This window comes from Meles meles, chromosome 1, assembly GCF_922984935.1.
Source record: "Meles meles chromosome 1, mMelMel3.1 paternal haplotype, whole genome shotgun sequence".
Taxonomy (NCBI): Eukaryota; Metazoa; Chordata; class Mammalia; order Carnivora; family Mustelidae; genus Meles; species Meles meles.
The window spans coordinates 201,267,784-201,283,808 of record NC_060066.1 but is presented as its reverse complement, the minus strand read 5'-3'; the positions used below and the strand labels follow the sequence as shown (position 1 = coordinate 201,283,808).

The following is a 16,025-nucleotide window of genomic DNA, read 5'->3' as shown; positions in this document are numbered from 1 at the left end:
GTGGTGCACGGCCTCCTAGAGAGCAGGGGTCTGGACTAACCTTGCATTGGCACTGGCCAGCTGCGTCACACTGGCTGCTTTTGCTGCCCTCGGGGTCACAGCCACAGCCGATGGGCTCTGGCAGTTGGCCATCTCCTAAGGTGGAGGGAAGCCACAGCTGGAACCCCAAACCCGCCTCCAAGCACCCTCACTTCCACTGCCCTCTGGGCATCGAACTCCTCATTAGGAGAGGGAGTGTTTGTTTCTGAACACCTACCCTGTGTAGGCATTACACCCATTCATAGCAGCCCTCTGGAGTGCATGAGTTTTTTACTATACCCATTTTATAGGTAAAGAAGCTGAGGCTCAGAAAGGTAAAGTCACTTACCACAGGTTGAAGAATTAAATTTCTAACCTAGCTCCACCCCTGGGGGAGACAGGGTAGCCCGACCCCAAAAACCTCCCCAAGGCTACTCACTTTGGCATGGCTGGCCCTGGCTGGGGTTGCCATAGTAACCTGGGGCACACCTAAGGAGAAAGCATTAGATGATGGGAGGGCAGATCCGGGAGGGCAGAACCACAGAATCCTGGCGAGCCTGCTATGAGCCCAGGACTGTGCTGGGGGCCCTGTATCAGACTCACACTGGAACCAGGCCTCAGTGTAGGAAGGAACCAATCAGCCTAACTTGTCCATTTTACAGATAGGGAGTCAGGTGCGAGAAGAGCAGGGACAGTCCTGAGGCCACAGAACCAGTAAGCGAGCATGATCGGGCCTTGAATCCAGGACCTTTAGCAAGAATGAGGGGTTCTCTGGAGAGTCCCTGACCTCGCTGGGACCCTGAAGGACCAGGGGGTCCTGGTGGTTGGAGGTGAACCACAGGCCTAGATCTCTGAGGATTCAGGCTCTCAGGGAGGAGAGCTGACTGTCTTCTGGGGACCTGCGTAAGGGGAGAGTGGAAGGCCTCTGGGGCAGGTCCTCCTGCACACTCCCCATGCTGCCCACCACCTGCCTCACCTCTCACAGTGACGCCCGCTGTGGCCTGGGGAGCATGCATCACAGGTGGGGTGGCCGTCGGTGTCCAGAAAGCAAGTATGAGTAGCCCTGATGGTGTAGGGGGGCAAATTTCTAGTTAGAAGGTCAGCAGCCCTTCCTTTAGGACCAGGGGAGAAGGGAGAGGAAGAGTGGGCAAGTGAGTGAGTTGCCAGGCACCGTACTCCAAGCCCTCATTCAGTTCTCATACTCATGGCCAAGAAGCAGTGTCTTATCATCTCCATTTCACAGATGGGAAAATGGAGACCCAGAGAGGGAAGTGTCACTTGTACAAAGCGACACAGTGAGGCGATGGCAAGGCCAGAATTTCACTGCTGTCTCTCAGAAAGGCCTGGAAAGAAGGGAGTCTGGAAGGGGATGGGAGGGGGTATTTCAGGAAAGGGCAGGTCCAGGACGCACTGGCCACCAGCAGGGGCTCCATGGCATGGGCACGGCTGGCAGTCCTGTGGCGTCCCCCGCTGGGCATCTCCATAGTATCCAGCCTGGCACTGCTCACACTGAGGGCCCTCTGTGTGGTGTTGGCAGCCCTGGAGGGGGCAGAGTGTGGGTTGAGCCTGGGCCCCTGGAGGCCACTGATCCCTGGGCAGGAAGGAAGGGGGGCGGGACTCACCTGGCAGACACCTGTTTCAGGCTCACAGACCTCGGTATGGCCATGGCAGCTGCAACGTTCACAGGTGCCCAGGTAGAGTCCACTGGGCATGCGTGTGTAGCCCGTGTCACAGTCCTGGGAGCAAGAAGATTGGGCAGTAGTCGGGCCCTCCTGGTCCGGCCCATTTAGGGCCGTGCCCACGGGATGGTGGGGCTGGTTGGGGCCTGGGGAGGACGGGAGAGCTAAAGGGGGAGGAGCCTGGAAGCACCAAGGAGGTGGTAGACAGGTGGGTGGGGCCTGGGGCTCACCTGGCAGGATGGGCCACGGTACCCGGGTGGGCAGGAGCACTGTTCCACCTCCAGTGCAGGGCCCTGACCAGTGTCCTCAGGCACAGCCACATCCATGCTGATACCAGAGACCCTGGGAATGACAAGACCCACCAAAAATGAGCACACCTTCCACGCCGGCCCTCCCTGGAGTTCTGCGGGTGATTACGTCATTAATTCTCCTCACAGGCCCACTGTGATGTTGTTGAGGCCCTGTCTGGCTCTCCAACTGGGTGTCCATCCCCTGGCTGCTGCAAGGCTGTGGTAAATGACTTAGACCTGCCACTCCCTCCAGAGAATGAGCCTTCCTTTCCCAGACAGAACATACCACCCTGCTCTCCCGGGGTGACCAAGGAGAGCCTGACCTAGAGCACAGAAGCCCCTCTCCCTCTGCAGAATGACTCTGCAGAGCTCCTGTGGGGTGAGTCTGTGACTAGTCTTCATCTGAAACCACTTCCTTGCCTGGCCACTTCCCCTTCCTTCGGCCGGCCGGCCTTCCCTCTCCTCCTTCCCACGTTCTCACCGTAATCATGTACTCCCCAATCCCCCATCTCAGGCTTTGCTTCTAGGGAACCCGACCTTGGACCAACCCCGTGATCTCCATTTTACAGACGTGGAAAGTGAGGCACAAAAAGGCCCCACACCCTGCATGTGGGAGAGCTGGCAATCTGGCCACACCGCACCATGCCGCGGAGACCAGAACCCCTGCCCCAAGCCCCTGTGGCCTCCTGCCCTGGCCCCAGACACCTGCTCTCAGCTGGCCGCTGGCTGAAGGACGCCTGGATCAGGAAAGCGTCGATGCCCGCCAGCGCCATCAGCAGGTGCTCCCGTGTGGCCGGCTGCCCGTCAGGCCTTTGCCATGCTTGCTGCCAAGGAGAGGACACGTATGCGGTCAAGCGCTGACACCCTGGGCTACGGACACCCCTGAGTGAGAGAGGCTGGGCCCTGTGCCTCCCCACCCCCAGGCTGCAGGTAGTGGGGCTCACCTCCCGGAAGTGCACTGTGAAGGTGCTGGGCAGGCCAGGGCTGGGCTCCTGGGAAGTGTGATGCTCCAAGACAATGCCGTTGCCCTGCAGGACAACCAGGGGCTGCCCGTGCAGGGGCGTGGAGCCAGGCTGGGGCCTCTGGGTCACTGTGAAGCGCAGCTCCCCTCCATAGGAGGTCACCTGGGACACAGGGTAGACAGGTGCTCAGCGGAGGCCCCACAGTCCGGCCCCGCCATTGCTCTTCCCCAGCCCCCCTGCTCACCTTGTCCCCACGAAAGCGTGAGGGGAGGCTCCAGAAGTAGGGTCCGGCCAGGAGGCTGTGGAAGGAGGAGAAGACCAGCTCCCCAGGTGCGGGTGAGGAGATGCCCTCGCTGGTGGTGTGCGTGCCCGCGGCATTGGTCAGGCTGAACTGCCCGGGCTCCTCAGAAGCCCCGTGTACCTGGGAGGGGGAGAGGAGGCTGGCATGGGGGCTGGGGGCTGGGCTGGGCACGTGGCCCACCCTGGGCACAGGGCCACTCCCCCATCCCTGCCGTTTCCCCACCCGCCCGCACAGGTACCTGGGCACGGCTCCAGGAAGAGCTGGTACACTGGCGACTGACGCCCATGCAGAAGCACTTGAGGCAGCCGTCGGGGTTGCGGGAATTCAGGTGGAAAGAGCCAGCCACACACTCGTTGCACAGACGTCCCACCACGTTGTTCTGCAGGCACAGAGCTGGGAGCTGCAGGACAGCCCACGGGAGGGGCTGCCTGGAGCTTCTGGCTTCATCTGCCTGCCCTTCCAGGTGGGGACCCAAGGTCAGGAAAGTCACAGAAAGAGCACCTGTAGGCGGGGCTGCCACCATGTGAATAGTGATTCCCAATTAAGGGCAGCTGAAGCCACCAACCTTTTCCCCCTTTTCACTTTGGCTGGTAGGGGACTCACAAACGCATGTAGATTTGAAATACAGCCATTTGGTTAGAAGTTACTGCTACTGTTTATGGAGTGTTTCAGGCACTGTGCTGGTTCCTGTTCGACCATTAACTCATTTAATTCTTCTGAGCCCCTTGAGAAGTAAATTGATACCTCTGTGCTTCACATGAGAAAATGGAGGCAGGGATGGAAAATGATTTACACCAGGTCCCTTGGCTTGCTAATCCACTCAGGGATCTAAGATCAGGAGTGCTTTGGGGCACCTGGGTGGCTCAGTGGGTTAAGCCTCTGCCTTCGGCTCAGGTCATGATCTCAGGGTCCTGGGATGGAGTCCCACATCGGGCTCCCTGCTCAGTGGGAAGCCTGCTTCTCCCTCTCCCACTCCCCCTGCTTGTATTCCCTCTATCGCTGCCTCTCTCTGTTAAATAAATTAGTAAAATCTTAAAAAAAAAAAAAGATCAGGAGTGCTTTGGTCCAGTTCCTTTTTCTCACTGACACCAGATTCTCCCACTCTTTTTTTTTTTTTAAAGATTTTATTTATTTATTTGACAGAGAGAGATCACAAGTAGGCAGAGAGGCAGACAGAGAGAGGGGGGGAAGCAGGCTCCCCGCCGAGCAGAGAACCCGACGTGGGGCTCGATCCCAGGACTCTGGGATCATGACCTGAGCCAAAGGCGGAGGATTTAACCCACTGAGCCACCCAGGTGCCCCAGATTCTCCCACTCTTAATGTAAGTGATGTCCCTCCTTGGAGCCTCCGTTGCTCATCTGTAAATTGGGGATGCTAATACCCGAACGGTCACGTCAGCGTGAGAACATGAAAGCGAAGGGACAACACAGAGCAGTCACAAGAACAATGACTGGCAAAGGATCTGGGACTTCAGCCCAGGCTACCTGACTCCCCAGCCTAGGCCCCCTCCTGGTGCCAGACCACCTCTCAGGAGGGGAAGACTAGCCAGCCAGGCTCAGTAGCTTCTGGCCAAGGAGCTATGGAGAAGGTGGAGCCTCCTTCCTCCCTCTCCCAGATGTGTGCCCGCCAGAGGCCCCTGGGGTGGGGGAGGGGAGGGCACACGTACCTTACAGCGACAGGCCTCCCCAGAGGTCCCCATGCTGCCTCGCTCGTCACAGCGCACGATCTGCTGGTCTGGAAGCACAAAGTGCGTGTTGGCGAGGCAGGCAGGAATGGGATAGACCCAGTATGGCCAGACAGGTGGCAGAATGGGATGGCTCCCCAAGGATCACGGGGCTGGGGCTGGGCTCCTGGACTGGGGCCCAGTGGGCAGCCTGGGGAGGGGCCAGGGGATGGCGGCTGGGATACTCACTGCTGAGCCTGCACTTCCCGCCAGGCTGGATAGGGTTGCCCTCATATCCCGGGGCACAGCTGGTGGAAAGAGGGAGAGTCATTAGTGGCGCTTCTGTGTCCCCCACCCGATACAGCCTGCTTGCCCCGGTGCCCGCCGGCTTTCCCTCACCTCTCACAGCGGCGGCCTATGTAGCCTGGGGCACACGCATCGCATGTGGCTTGGCCATCTGTGTCCAGGAAGCAGGTATCTGAGAATCTGTGGGTATCGAGTAGCAGGATGGGGCAGGGCTGCCGTGATGGGCCAGGCCAGGGTTTACACTCCCACCCTGGGAAATGATTTTTGTCCACAAGGCACAGTATGCCACAAGACATGGTGCCGTCTCTTCTCTTTGCCCACCTGTCCTTTTTATTTTTTTTAAGATTTTAAAAAAAATTTTAAGTCCTCTCTACACCCAACCTTGGCCTTGAACTTACAACCCTGAGATCAAGTCGCATGCTTTACTGACCAAGCCCCTGCCCACCTAGTCTTGATCTGCAGCCTCGTAGCCACACTAGAAAGACAGATGGGTCCACTATATGGGGAAGGAAGCTGAGGCCCAGAAAGGCCAAGGGGCACGGGACAATTTAGTGACCAAGTTAGGATTTGAACCCAGGCCTCCCACCTCCCTGCCCAGCCTGCTGTACTGCCCCTCCCCCCAGGATCACTGCCCCATGCCAGCTCTGACCTGCGGGAGGCGTCAATGTATGGGCAAGGACAGGGCCGGCAGGCAGTGGCGGTGGCCTTCGTGGCGTCCCCAAAGAAGCCAGCCTTGCACTTGTTGCACTGCGGACCCTCTGTGTTGTGCTGGCAGTTCTGGGAGGAAGGGCAAGGGGTGGTTCAGGTCCTGCAGAGCACGCCTTCCACCCCAGCTTAGGGCCACACTGGATTCTGAGCGTGGCCCTTTGAGGCTGGCCCAGCCTCCTCCAGCATGCTGGGATTACTCCACCGCCCAGCAGACAGGAGAGCAGCCAGCTGCATCCTGATGGGGAATTCGTCACCTCGGGTGGGCAGCCTGTTCCACAGAAGGTTCTAAAGGCCTGCTTTATATGAACCTAAACCCGCCTCCTTCTTCTAACCTGATGGCCATTTCAGCCCTCTGGAATCTGTTTCTTCTTACCCTATGCAGCTCTTGGGGAATTTGAAGATGGTAGCTTTCTCTGCTTGAGCCTTGTCTTCTGTCAGCTCCATAATCCCAGCCCCCTCCACTATTCTTTAGAAATACATAGAATTTCCAGGCTTTTCCCCCTTAGTGCTGTCTTGCTAAGGACCATCCTTAACATAGTACTTTCCAGGACTGTTCTGACCAAGGTGGAAGAGAGTAGAACATTCACCTCCCTTATCTGGATGTTAATATCTCTGTTAATGCATCCGGAGATCATGATAGTTTATCTGGCAGCCATGGCAGTCACTCTAGAGGCTCATGCTGAGCTGGTGGGCACAAAGAGATTTTAGCCTGGGCCTCCCACCCTGTCTGTGTCCCCAGCCTCTAGCCAGTGTCCAAATGCCAACGGACACTACTCACCAGGCAGTGGCCATACACAGGGTCACAAGCGCTGGCGTGCCCATTACAGTTGCAGCCCGAGCAGGTGCCCAGATAGGGCCCGCCAGGCACCCGGGTAAAGTGGGCATCACAGCTCTCGCAGGATAAGCCGGAATAGCCGATGGGGCATCTGTGGGGGCAGGATGAAGACAGTGGTTACAGGAACCATGAGGCTCTGCTGTTTCTCCCTATCTTCGCTGGGACTCTGTGGTTCCGAGCCCTGCCAAGTCAGGCACCTGCACTCCTCTACACTGTAGGCCCGGCCGTGGCTGGTGGTGTGGGTGACAGTGGTGTCCATGGCAATGTCACTCAGTCCCACGCTGGCCATCTTGGCGTTGTACACCGTCTGGATGAGCACGGCCTCCAGGCTCTGTAGCACCTGCATCATCTCGGCCCGCTGCACGGGCCGGCCGGACTCGTGGACCCAGTGCTCCTGGACACGAACAAAGGTGTGTGGAGGCAGCCCACGTTAGCACCTGCCCAGCCTGTAGCGCTTTCCCCCCGGGTCCTGAAAGCTCAGGCACCACGCACCTCGGAGAACTGAACCTGGCGCTGGTTCAGAGTGCCGGGCTGGGTGGGCACGTGCCCTCGGGAGAGGAGGCGATATCCGGCGCCCACGAGGACCACGTCTGGCCGTTGCACTGGCTCCAGCATGCCACGGGCCAGCTCGTAGCGTACCTTGTAGCGCAGGGAGCCCCCGTAGGAGTCCACCTGGTCAAGACAGGGCAGCTCAAGGGCAGGGAAGCCAGCTGGGGTGGGGGGGTTGTGTGACCTGATGCCTGCTCTGGGTCCACTTGGCCCTTCCTCCTCCCTCTGTGTGCCTGGTGCTCACTGTACACCTGGCACAGAGCTGGGCACAGGGAAGCGGAGATGGGTGGGACTTGGCTCTGCCTTGAGGGTACTCGGTCCGATGTGAGTGGTAGAACAAAAGTTGCCCAGGGAGGCCAGAGGAGGGACACTGACTCTGTCTCAGGTGTGGGGGAATGGTCCAGGAGCACCTTTTTAAAGGCTGAGTCAGCATTCCTTCCAACCTGAGCATGGTGGACAGACACCCTACTCTGAATGAATAAGCCAGTGCCCATCTTTCCCCCAGAGTGGAGTCTGTCTTGCCGCCCACCAGCTTCAGAGGGAGCAGAACACCCAGGCAGGTTATGGGCATGGGAGGGCGGCTTGGCCTTTCTCCTGCCTGGAGCAGCCGAAGCTGGTCCCTCACCTTATTGCCCAGGAACTGCTCGGGCAGAGTCCAGAAAGAGTCATGCACCAGGAAGCGTCGGGACAGGTCGACCAGCTGGAACTCCTGCAGAGCAGGGTCGATCTGCAGCTGCGTGGAGGAGAGGGGTGGCATGCCGGGCTGCGCAGGCATGGTCACGTTCACGCCTGTTGACAGCAAGACGGAGGGGTGAGGGCCACAGTGCATGCCTGCCAGAGACACCCACCTTGAAAGGTGGTTATCCAGAGAGATGGGAAAGTTCTGGGAGAAATCTGACTTAAAGAGAACTTTAGTGTCTTCCCTCAAGTCGAAAACACACATAAAAAAAAAAACCAGTTTTTTTTTTCTTCCCTACGGTTATGGAGCAGCATTTCCCAAAGCATGCTCTGGGCAAAGTCAATGCTGAAGAATGATGGCTGGGAACCATTTGGGAACCCAGGGTCAAAAAAAGGCCAAGGGGATTCTTTGTAGCGGGACTTCTCAGGGCCTTCCTTTTGAGGACCTCTCCACGGACTGGCTGGGTAGGAACGGCCCTCAGGGGGCAGTAGAGAGCGACCCAGGGCTGAAGAACAGATGCCAAGTCCCGGGTCTACCACCCTCCAGATGTGTGAGTCTGATGAGAGGCCTCAGTTTCCATCTGTAAAATGGAAGTAATACTGGTTTGTTTCAGAAGTTTATTAGGAAGATAAAATGAACAAATTGATAGGAAATGCTTAAAACAAGCGTAGCACAAGATAAGTGTTCACAGACAGCTGTTTATGGCTGTTGTCAGTATGATGGGTCAGCTAGCCTAACACACCCCCCCGGGCCCCAACACATGCACACACACACACACACACACACACGAATTCTCTCTACAGCACGCTTCCAGATCTCTAGGGCAGTACTAACCTTCCAGGAAAATGTTTGTGAGGATGGACATGTCTTATACTTGTATTCTCTTATACGGTAGCCACTAGCCATATGGGGCAACTAGGTGCTCAAAATTTATGTTTTTGTTTTTTTTTTATCAATTTATTTGAGAGAGAGAGAGAGAGAGAGGGAAAGCCCGCATGCATGATGGGGAGAGGCAGAGGGAGAGACAACCTCAAGCAGACTCCCTGCTGGGCACGGAGCTGGACGTTGGGCTCGATCTCACAACTCTGAGATCATGACCTGAGCCAAAACCAAGAGTCAGATGCTTGACCAACTGAGCCACCCAGGCATGCCGGTGAGTTGATCAATTTTAATTTAAACGGTCACTTGTTGCGAGTGGCTGCCACACTGAACAGCTCTAAGGGGTGGGAGGCTCATTACCTCCAAAGGCAGTCCCTCCCAATCCTGGACTGGTTTGACTCTTAGAAATTCCTTCCTTGTGCTACTACATCTACATGGCACGAGCTCCTCCCCTTCCTTGTAAGTCCTGTCACCATGGAGGGGTCTCTACTTTTGTCTGCAGAATGACCATACAAGGCCCCCAACACCAGGCCACACTCCCCCAGGCCTGCCTTCCTCCTTCCCTCCCAGGGATGTTTTCGGGTCCCCTGCATCCTAGTCACCGCTCACACACAGGCCACCTGCTCAGCCCCGCCCACACTGACCATTCTGAGTCCGATCAGCCAGGTGTTGGGTCCAGCTCGAAACACTCTCTAAACAGCTGTGTAACCCTTGGGAAGCCCCGATGCCTCTCAGAAGAGTAAAAACAGCCCTAACCCTGCAAAGACGATCAGCTGTCCGATGACTGTGTGTCAGGCCACAGCACTGGCCCAGGGCTTACTATGGAAGCAGCTAAGTGCCCTCCTTGCATTTAATCCCCTGGGATGCAGAAAGTGAGATGGGATGCCGCTTGATGTAAGGCGGTAAACGGGGGCTGCGCCTTGAACCCAGGTCCGGGTGATGTCTGGGCCCATGCCATTCTGCCTCTCAGAGCCAGAGAGAATGGAGTCTGACTGCCTGCCCTTGGGTTCGGGAAAACAGGCCTGGAGAAGCCAAGGGTCACACAGACAGTAACGAGCATAACTGGGGGTCAGCCCCAGGCTAAGAAGATGCCCAAGCCTGGCTCTGGGGACATGGGCACTTCTTAATTTCTGGGGATGACGATGCTGTAAATGATGACAAGGACATCAGAGAGTACGCACGGGGCCCTCAGCGTGGACCGAACACGATTCTGAGTGGCTTATATAGGTTAACCTGTTAAGTCCTTCCAACCGTGTGGGAGGTAGTTCTTATTTTTTCCCCATTTTGTAGATGAGGAACTGGAGACACAAGACGGTCACTTGACCAAGGGCACAGGCAGCAAGAGAACATCAGGATTTACTCCAGGGATCTGGCCCCAGAGCCTGTCCTCTTCATAACCCAAGCAGACAGAGGAGTATGGACTTGGCTTTTCCTAAAACGTGTGTTTCCCCTGAAGTGCTGCTCTTACAGGCCCCCCTCTGCCTGTCCTTGAACCTGGCCCCAGCTGCCTGAGGATGCTGCTCTCTCCTCTCTGCCTCCTCTCTAGGCCTGGTGCCTGCCCCCGCACCCCCACAGCGCCGCCCACCTGTCCACCCACTGACGCACCCTTGAAGTCATCAGGCCGGTCAAAGCGTAGCCGGATCTGGTCCCGGAAGCGGCGGCTGCTCTGGCACACGCTGGTGACCCCAAAGCAGAAGCACGGCAGGCAGGAGGCGCTGGGTTCCAGGTAGAAGTGCCCATCGGGGCAGGGCCCTGCCGGGTGGCATGGGAGTGGGTTGCAGCCGGTCACCAGCAAGCAGCCCCGGCTCCCCCACCACGCCTGGGGCCCGTCTGCCCACCGGCTGTACCTCGCTTTGGAATGAGCTCCAGGACACCGTCAGGAATGCCAAATACCATGCCCCGGGCGTTCATGGCCTCACAGGTATAGGCCCCCTGGTCTGCCTCTTTCACATCGCGGATGGTCAGCGTGCCACGGCCTCCTTCGCTGGTCACTGTCACCCTGGAAGGCCCCAAGACAGTGGTGGGGTCAGGCCAGCGCCACTGGCCCAGCGTCTCCCATCTCTCCGGGCCCTGCCCGGGCTCACAACCATACCTGGGATGAGAGGGGATGTGGCCCCAGTTAAGCCTCCAGTTGATGATGGGGGTAGGGACACCAATGGCCACGCAGGTGAAAGTCACTGTCTGGCCCCGGGAAGCCTGGACGAACTCCTGGGGAGGAGTCACCACCTGGGGGGGCACTGGGGAGACCAGAGCACGAGTGAGGGATGTAAAGAGCAAAGGGAGGAGGAGAGGGGGTGGAGAGCAGGGCTGAGACTGGACTGGGCCATGGGAACCCACCCCGGGGCCCCGGGCCCCTGCTCACTGCAGCCAAATTCATCGCTTCGGTCGGGACAGTCGCTCTCCTCGTCACAGTGGAAGCTGGCCGGGATGCACGTGTTCGTGGAGACACAGCGGAACTGCGTGGGCCCGCACACGTCCTCAGGGCGTTTGGCAGCTAGGGGACAGAGCCGGGCCGTATGGGCAGCAAGCACTGCCCTCAGGGAGGATCACCCCCACTCCCTACCCACCTTCCCCTGGTGTCCCCAGGGTCACTCTCTATTCTCAACCATGTGACACACAGCTGCCCTGATGAGATCCACACAGTTACCCCAACATTGCCAGCTGTCACCAGCCAGCCATCAGATGGCTCATCACATTACCTTGTCCCCACCCCACCCAAAGAGAGTTATACCTGGGACAGCACAGTCACTCAGTTCCTTCCATTCTCAGCCAGCCTCAGAAGCCCAAGACCTCTGCCAAAGGCACAGGCAAAGTGACTGGCATCCCTAGACACCAGGTGATGCCTGGTGCGGTGCCCTCTCACAGAAAGGCCTTGCAAGGGGCCTGCCACAGCCTGAATGTCGCTGCTACAGACTCCTCTGGCCCAGGGGTGCCACCTGGTCTGAGACCACCACCAGGGACTGGCCCGAGGCCTGGGGTTGGCTGGGCCCTTAGCTGGGCATCTTTAGAAGACAGTGACTGACATCCTTCCTCGGGGGCACTGACTTTGAGACAGACACACGGACCGGACAGAGCAGGCAGAGTGGCGTAGGAGAGGAAGGAGAGGGCACAGGGAAAGAAGTGAGAGGAAGCCAGGAGGCAGCCATCTACTGACCAGCCTGGGGCTTCTGTCCCAACAGTCCAGGAGTTCCCGAGGCCACTCGGCTTTCACATTCTCTGTCCTGTGCTCTGCCAACAAGGGCTTGCGGCCCCCTTTGATTTTTTCCCCAGCTGAGAAGGGCTTTTCAACTAAAGCCCTCAATTACTTCTCTTTCCCAAGGGGCTGTCTGGTCAGGGAAGCTCGGAGCCACGGGAAGGACATCAGAAAGCTCTGTTATTTTGCAGAATGCTGCTGCTTCTCTCGGCACCGATGTGGGGCAGGGAAGGCAGAGGACGGCAGGGAGGAGCCGGACCGGCAGACAGAAGGAATGTCCACATGCACCCAGACATGTGACCCGAGATCACAGAGAAGTGGTTTGAAAATTATCCTCAATCTCAGACTACCAAACCCCAGGCTTCACCTACAGGGAAGGACACTCTAGATGCTGCCCGATAGAGTGTCTGACTCTCCAGCGTCACCCATTTAACTCTCAGAATGGCCTTAACTTTGACTGGAAGGATGGATGGAGGTCAGCTGGGTAGATGGGGATAGGTGGCTAGGTTGATGGGTGGACAGATGGATGAAGGGCTGTGTAGACAGTGGATGGACAGAGAGTTGGGTGAATGGATGGATGGACAGATGAACAACGGATGAGGTAATGGAGAGACGACAAAAAGCTGGGCAGAGGATGTCCAGAAAAGTCAGAACTAGCTAGCTCTGAAGAAGCCCTACGCCCATCAGGGAAAGGTTCTGACTCCCACATATGCCAAATGTCCCATCGTTAGGGGACACCGGGCTATCAAGCCCTCTTGGGCACTTGTCTGACCTCTACCCAAGCATAAATAACACAGAGAAGATCTATGACCACAAAGTACAGAAAAGAAACAAGGAGACTGTAGCCACAGGCAGTCTGGACACATGGATTCCTACAAAGTTCAATTCAAAGCCGAGAGCCCTCACTGCTGGGGGCAGAGAGAGAGGAACCTTCAAGTCTGTCCCCAGCGCCTGTGCACTGGGCCAGGGAGAGCAGACCATCCTACGGGCAGGGCTGGGGCAGGGGGGCTGGGCCTGGTGGGGGGGCCCTGGGCACACTCACGGCAGTCAGCCTCGTCGGTGCGGTCCTCACAGTCAAAGTCCCCATCACAGTGCCACAGCTTGAGGGCGCAGTGTCCGTTCCCACAGGGGAACTCATTGGGCTCACAGGGCGGTGCGGGGCCTAGGGGACCAGGCCAGGTTCAGCCAGTGATCTCCCCCGGCCACTCCCCTGTCCCCTGCACCCGGCTCTCCACCATGCCGGTCCTCACCGCAGTTGAGCTCGTCGCTGCCGTCTTTGCAGTCCTCTTGCCCGTCGCAGATGTAGTCTTTGGGGATGCAGTGCCCACTGTGGCAGGTGGCCTCATGAGGCCCACAGGGCAGAGGCCTGCCTGGACTGGGGGCCAGCAGCTGGGGAGTGGGCAAGCCTGGGAGCTGCTGTGGGGTGGTCACCTCCAGCTGGGGCACTAAGGGTGTCTCCACCAGAGCAGGCGGTACGGAGCTGAGCTCTGGGACTGGCTCCTCTGTGGACAGAGCCCTCCTGGTGTTGGCACAGGGTGGCGGCATGTGGCTCCTCACCCCTCGCCCCCATGCTCGTGCCCCTCCTGTATCCCTGCCCCCCCCTGCCTGTACCAAACCCTCCCAGCTCCTGTTGGACTTGGGGGCCAGGTGCGTGCTGGCCCCCCTGGTGTCTGTGGGTCCCTTGTGGCCCTGGATGGCCCCTCACCACAATTGAGCTCATCAGACATGTCCCTGCAGTCAGGCCTCTGGTCGCAGCGATACTCCAGAGCTATGCACTCGTTGTGGCTGTGGCAGGCAAACTCGGCCTCGGTGCAGACTCGCGAGACCTGGGGCACTGCGGGGGTAGGAGGAGAGTCAGAGGGACCGGGGTGGGGGGTGGGGGCGGGAGGGGGCGGTGTGCGGGGCGGAACTTGTGGGTGTCACAGGCACTGGTGGCTAGGAGCAGGCTTTGGTGGCCTGTGTCTGGCTATTTGGTTTCTGGCAGACTTCAGCGAGGCAGAGGAGCACAGCGTGGACACATCACAGCACACACGGGAAATGGGACATGTGGCGGTGGCCTCACCCACGCCTTCCAGAAACCCCACACGCGGTTAACAAGCCACACGCATGCGAACACCACATCACACGCATGCAGGCCGCAAGCCGGCCCAGGGAGGATGCAGGGAAAGGCTGAAGGGGCGGCTGTGGGCTCTGCCCGGCCATCTCGCCCTCATCCTTCCTTCCGCTCCATCCGGGAACTCGTCCAGGTACCTGGCTGGGCGGAGGTCTGGCTTACACTCTCACCTGGTGTCACTGCGGCCGCCATGGCGGCCAGAGGGGGCGGGGGTGTCTGTGCTGGAAAGGAAGGTGTGATCAGCACCGGCCCCACCTGGGACCTGGGAGCCATGGGCTGCGGGGCCAGACCAGGCGGGTCCCACCATCCCTAGCTGGGGAGCCTCCCTAGAAAGTGGGGAGACGAGGGCTGGATGCCCAGAAATCTTCAGATCTAGGGCTGGGGAATACCAAAAGAGCACACTTGAACTTTAGGTGTATTCTTTGGGGTTTTGTATGAAGAACAAGGGAGGTGATGGTTTCAGTGTATTTTTTCTGATTGGGCTACCCCACAGCAGGGAAAGAGTGTGTTCAGTTCTGGGTTCCCCTGAGTCAGGGACGGTGATGCCTTAGAGTTTTCCCTCTAAGGGGAGAGACAGGGATGGAGTCGGGCTGAGAAGCAGGGCCTGTGGGGAATGAACAGGGCGTGCCTGGTCTGGGAGTCAAAACAGGAGACGGGGTGCCATGTAAAGAAACACGGGCTGACCGAGAGCTTGAAGGTCAGGCCTTTATATCTGAAAGCTGTGTGACTATGGCCCAGTTTCTTGATCTCTCTGAGCTTCAGTGTCTCATCTCCTCTCCCCACAGGTTCTGGCAAGACTGGCACGGACATGGGGTTTGGTGTCAGTTCTGGTTTTTCCACTACTGCCTAGGTGAATGGGACAGGCCACTTGTCCTTTCTGGGCCTCAGTCCCTTAATCTCTAAAACAGGAGGACTGTCTACTTCATAGGAATGGTGAAGGCTGAATGGGAAGCTGGACATAAGGGCCTTAACGGAGTGCCTAGCCTCCCGTTAGCATTCCATACATGTCTGCTCTGTTATTATTAAATGCAAAAGTGTTTGGGTCTCAAAGTACTGTATGTAGAAAGGAATTCTCACCTCCTGTCAGCGTATGGAGGTCTAGAGAGAGAGGGGGAGAGCAGAAATTGGGTCTCATTGGGCACCTGCTCGAGGACACAGGTGACAAGATTACACTGAAGCCCAGCCAGGGCTGCGTAGAGACGGATGGGGCAGACTGATGGGGTAGTGAGCTCCCTGTCCCTAGTGGTGTACAGGCTCCATGCTAGAAGAGCCCATAGGGACCAGAGTCCCTAGGGGACCCTGGAACGGGACCCGCACAAGTCTGAGACACGAGGAAGTGCCCCAGGTCCCGGAGGGGCTTACCTGTACCCAGGCGCCGGAACTGGAAGCCCTGGGGGGAGGTGATGTAGGAGGCAATGGAGCCGCTGGAAATGACCTTGTGTAGCACCTCCTGAATCTGAGCCCCGTCCGCGTTCCCTTCCGAGCCCACGTCCAGCTCCACAAAGACCCAGCCGTCCAGCTCCCTGGGGATGGGGCAGGGGGGCCGGGGAGCCGGTGAGCCCGCGGCCTCAGCTCCTCCCTCGCCCCCGGCCTGAAGCTCAGGCCTGACCTCCTCTTTCCCTGTCCCTGGACAGCCCAGACCCGAGTGGGGCAATTTAAGGTCTAAACTGTCTCCCCAAATTCCTGAACTTGCACCAACAGAGATGCACTCCATTTGGCTTCTCTTCCTTCCCCTCCTTGTCGCCCCCCCACCACCCCGGTCCCTCTCCGGCCCCAGGGGACCCTTCTCACTTGATGAACACCACACTGACAACCTGGTCCCCAGGAATCTTCAAGTACTCCGACTCGAG

The 16,025-nt window shown here is 58.2% G+C and overlaps 1 protein-coding gene across 6 annotated transcripts in view; it reads right to left on the bottom strand.

Annotated features, from left to right (window-relative positions):
• HSPG2 (heparan sulfate proteoglycan 2) overlaps positions 1-16,025 on the bottom strand; it is a 98,893-nt gene that overhangs the window by 42,635 nt on the left and 40,233 nt on the right. For 3 of the 6 annotated variants that reach the window (XM_046000418.1, XM_046000454.1, XM_046000426.1), the window contains exons 5-32: positions 15,967-16,025; positions 15,538-15,698; positions 14,346-14,396; positions 13,768-13,896; positions 13,313-13,564; positions 13,105-13,224; positions 11,232-11,363; positions 10,962-11,106; positions 10,717-10,868; positions 10,475-10,621; positions 7,937-8,100; positions 7,255-7,434; positions 6,960-7,156; positions 6,706-6,853; positions 5,869-5,996; positions 5,313-5,399; positions 5,163-5,221; positions 4,917-4,984; positions 3,489-3,650; positions 3,194-3,370; positions 2,932-3,111; positions 2,693-2,811; positions 1,928-2,039; positions 1,641-1,754; positions 1,430-1,557; positions 995-1,081; positions 458-507; positions 41-135 (exon numbers count right to left, since the gene is read on the bottom strand). In XM_046000418.1, coding sequence (XP_045856374.1) covers positions 41-135; positions 458-507; positions 995-1,081; positions 1,430-1,557; positions 1,641-1,754; positions 1,928-2,039; positions 2,693-2,811; positions 2,932-3,111; positions 3,194-3,370; positions 3,489-3,650; positions 4,917-4,984; positions 5,163-5,221; positions 5,313-5,399; positions 5,869-5,996; positions 6,706-6,853; positions 6,960-7,156; positions 7,255-7,434; positions 7,937-8,100; positions 10,475-10,621; positions 10,717-10,868; positions 10,962-11,106; positions 11,232-11,363; positions 13,105-13,224; positions 13,313-13,564; positions 13,768-13,896; positions 14,346-14,396; positions 15,538-15,698; positions 15,967-16,025 — 3,603 coding nt within the window. The remainder of the gene's footprint in view (positions 1-40; positions 136-457; positions 508-994; positions 1,082-1,429; positions 1,558-1,640; positions 1,755-1,927; positions 2,040-2,692; positions 2,812-2,931; positions 3,112-3,193; positions 3,371-3,488; positions 3,651-4,916; positions 4,985-5,162; positions 5,222-5,312; positions 5,400-5,868; positions 5,997-6,705; positions 6,854-6,959; positions 7,157-7,254; positions 7,435-7,936; positions 8,101-10,474; positions 10,622-10,716; positions 10,869-10,961; positions 11,107-11,231; positions 11,364-13,104; positions 13,225-13,312; positions 13,565-13,767; positions 13,897-14,345; positions 14,397-15,537; positions 15,699-15,966) is intronic. The other 3 variants (XM_046000434.1, XM_046000437.1, XM_046000445.1) reach the window with 3 other exon arrangements.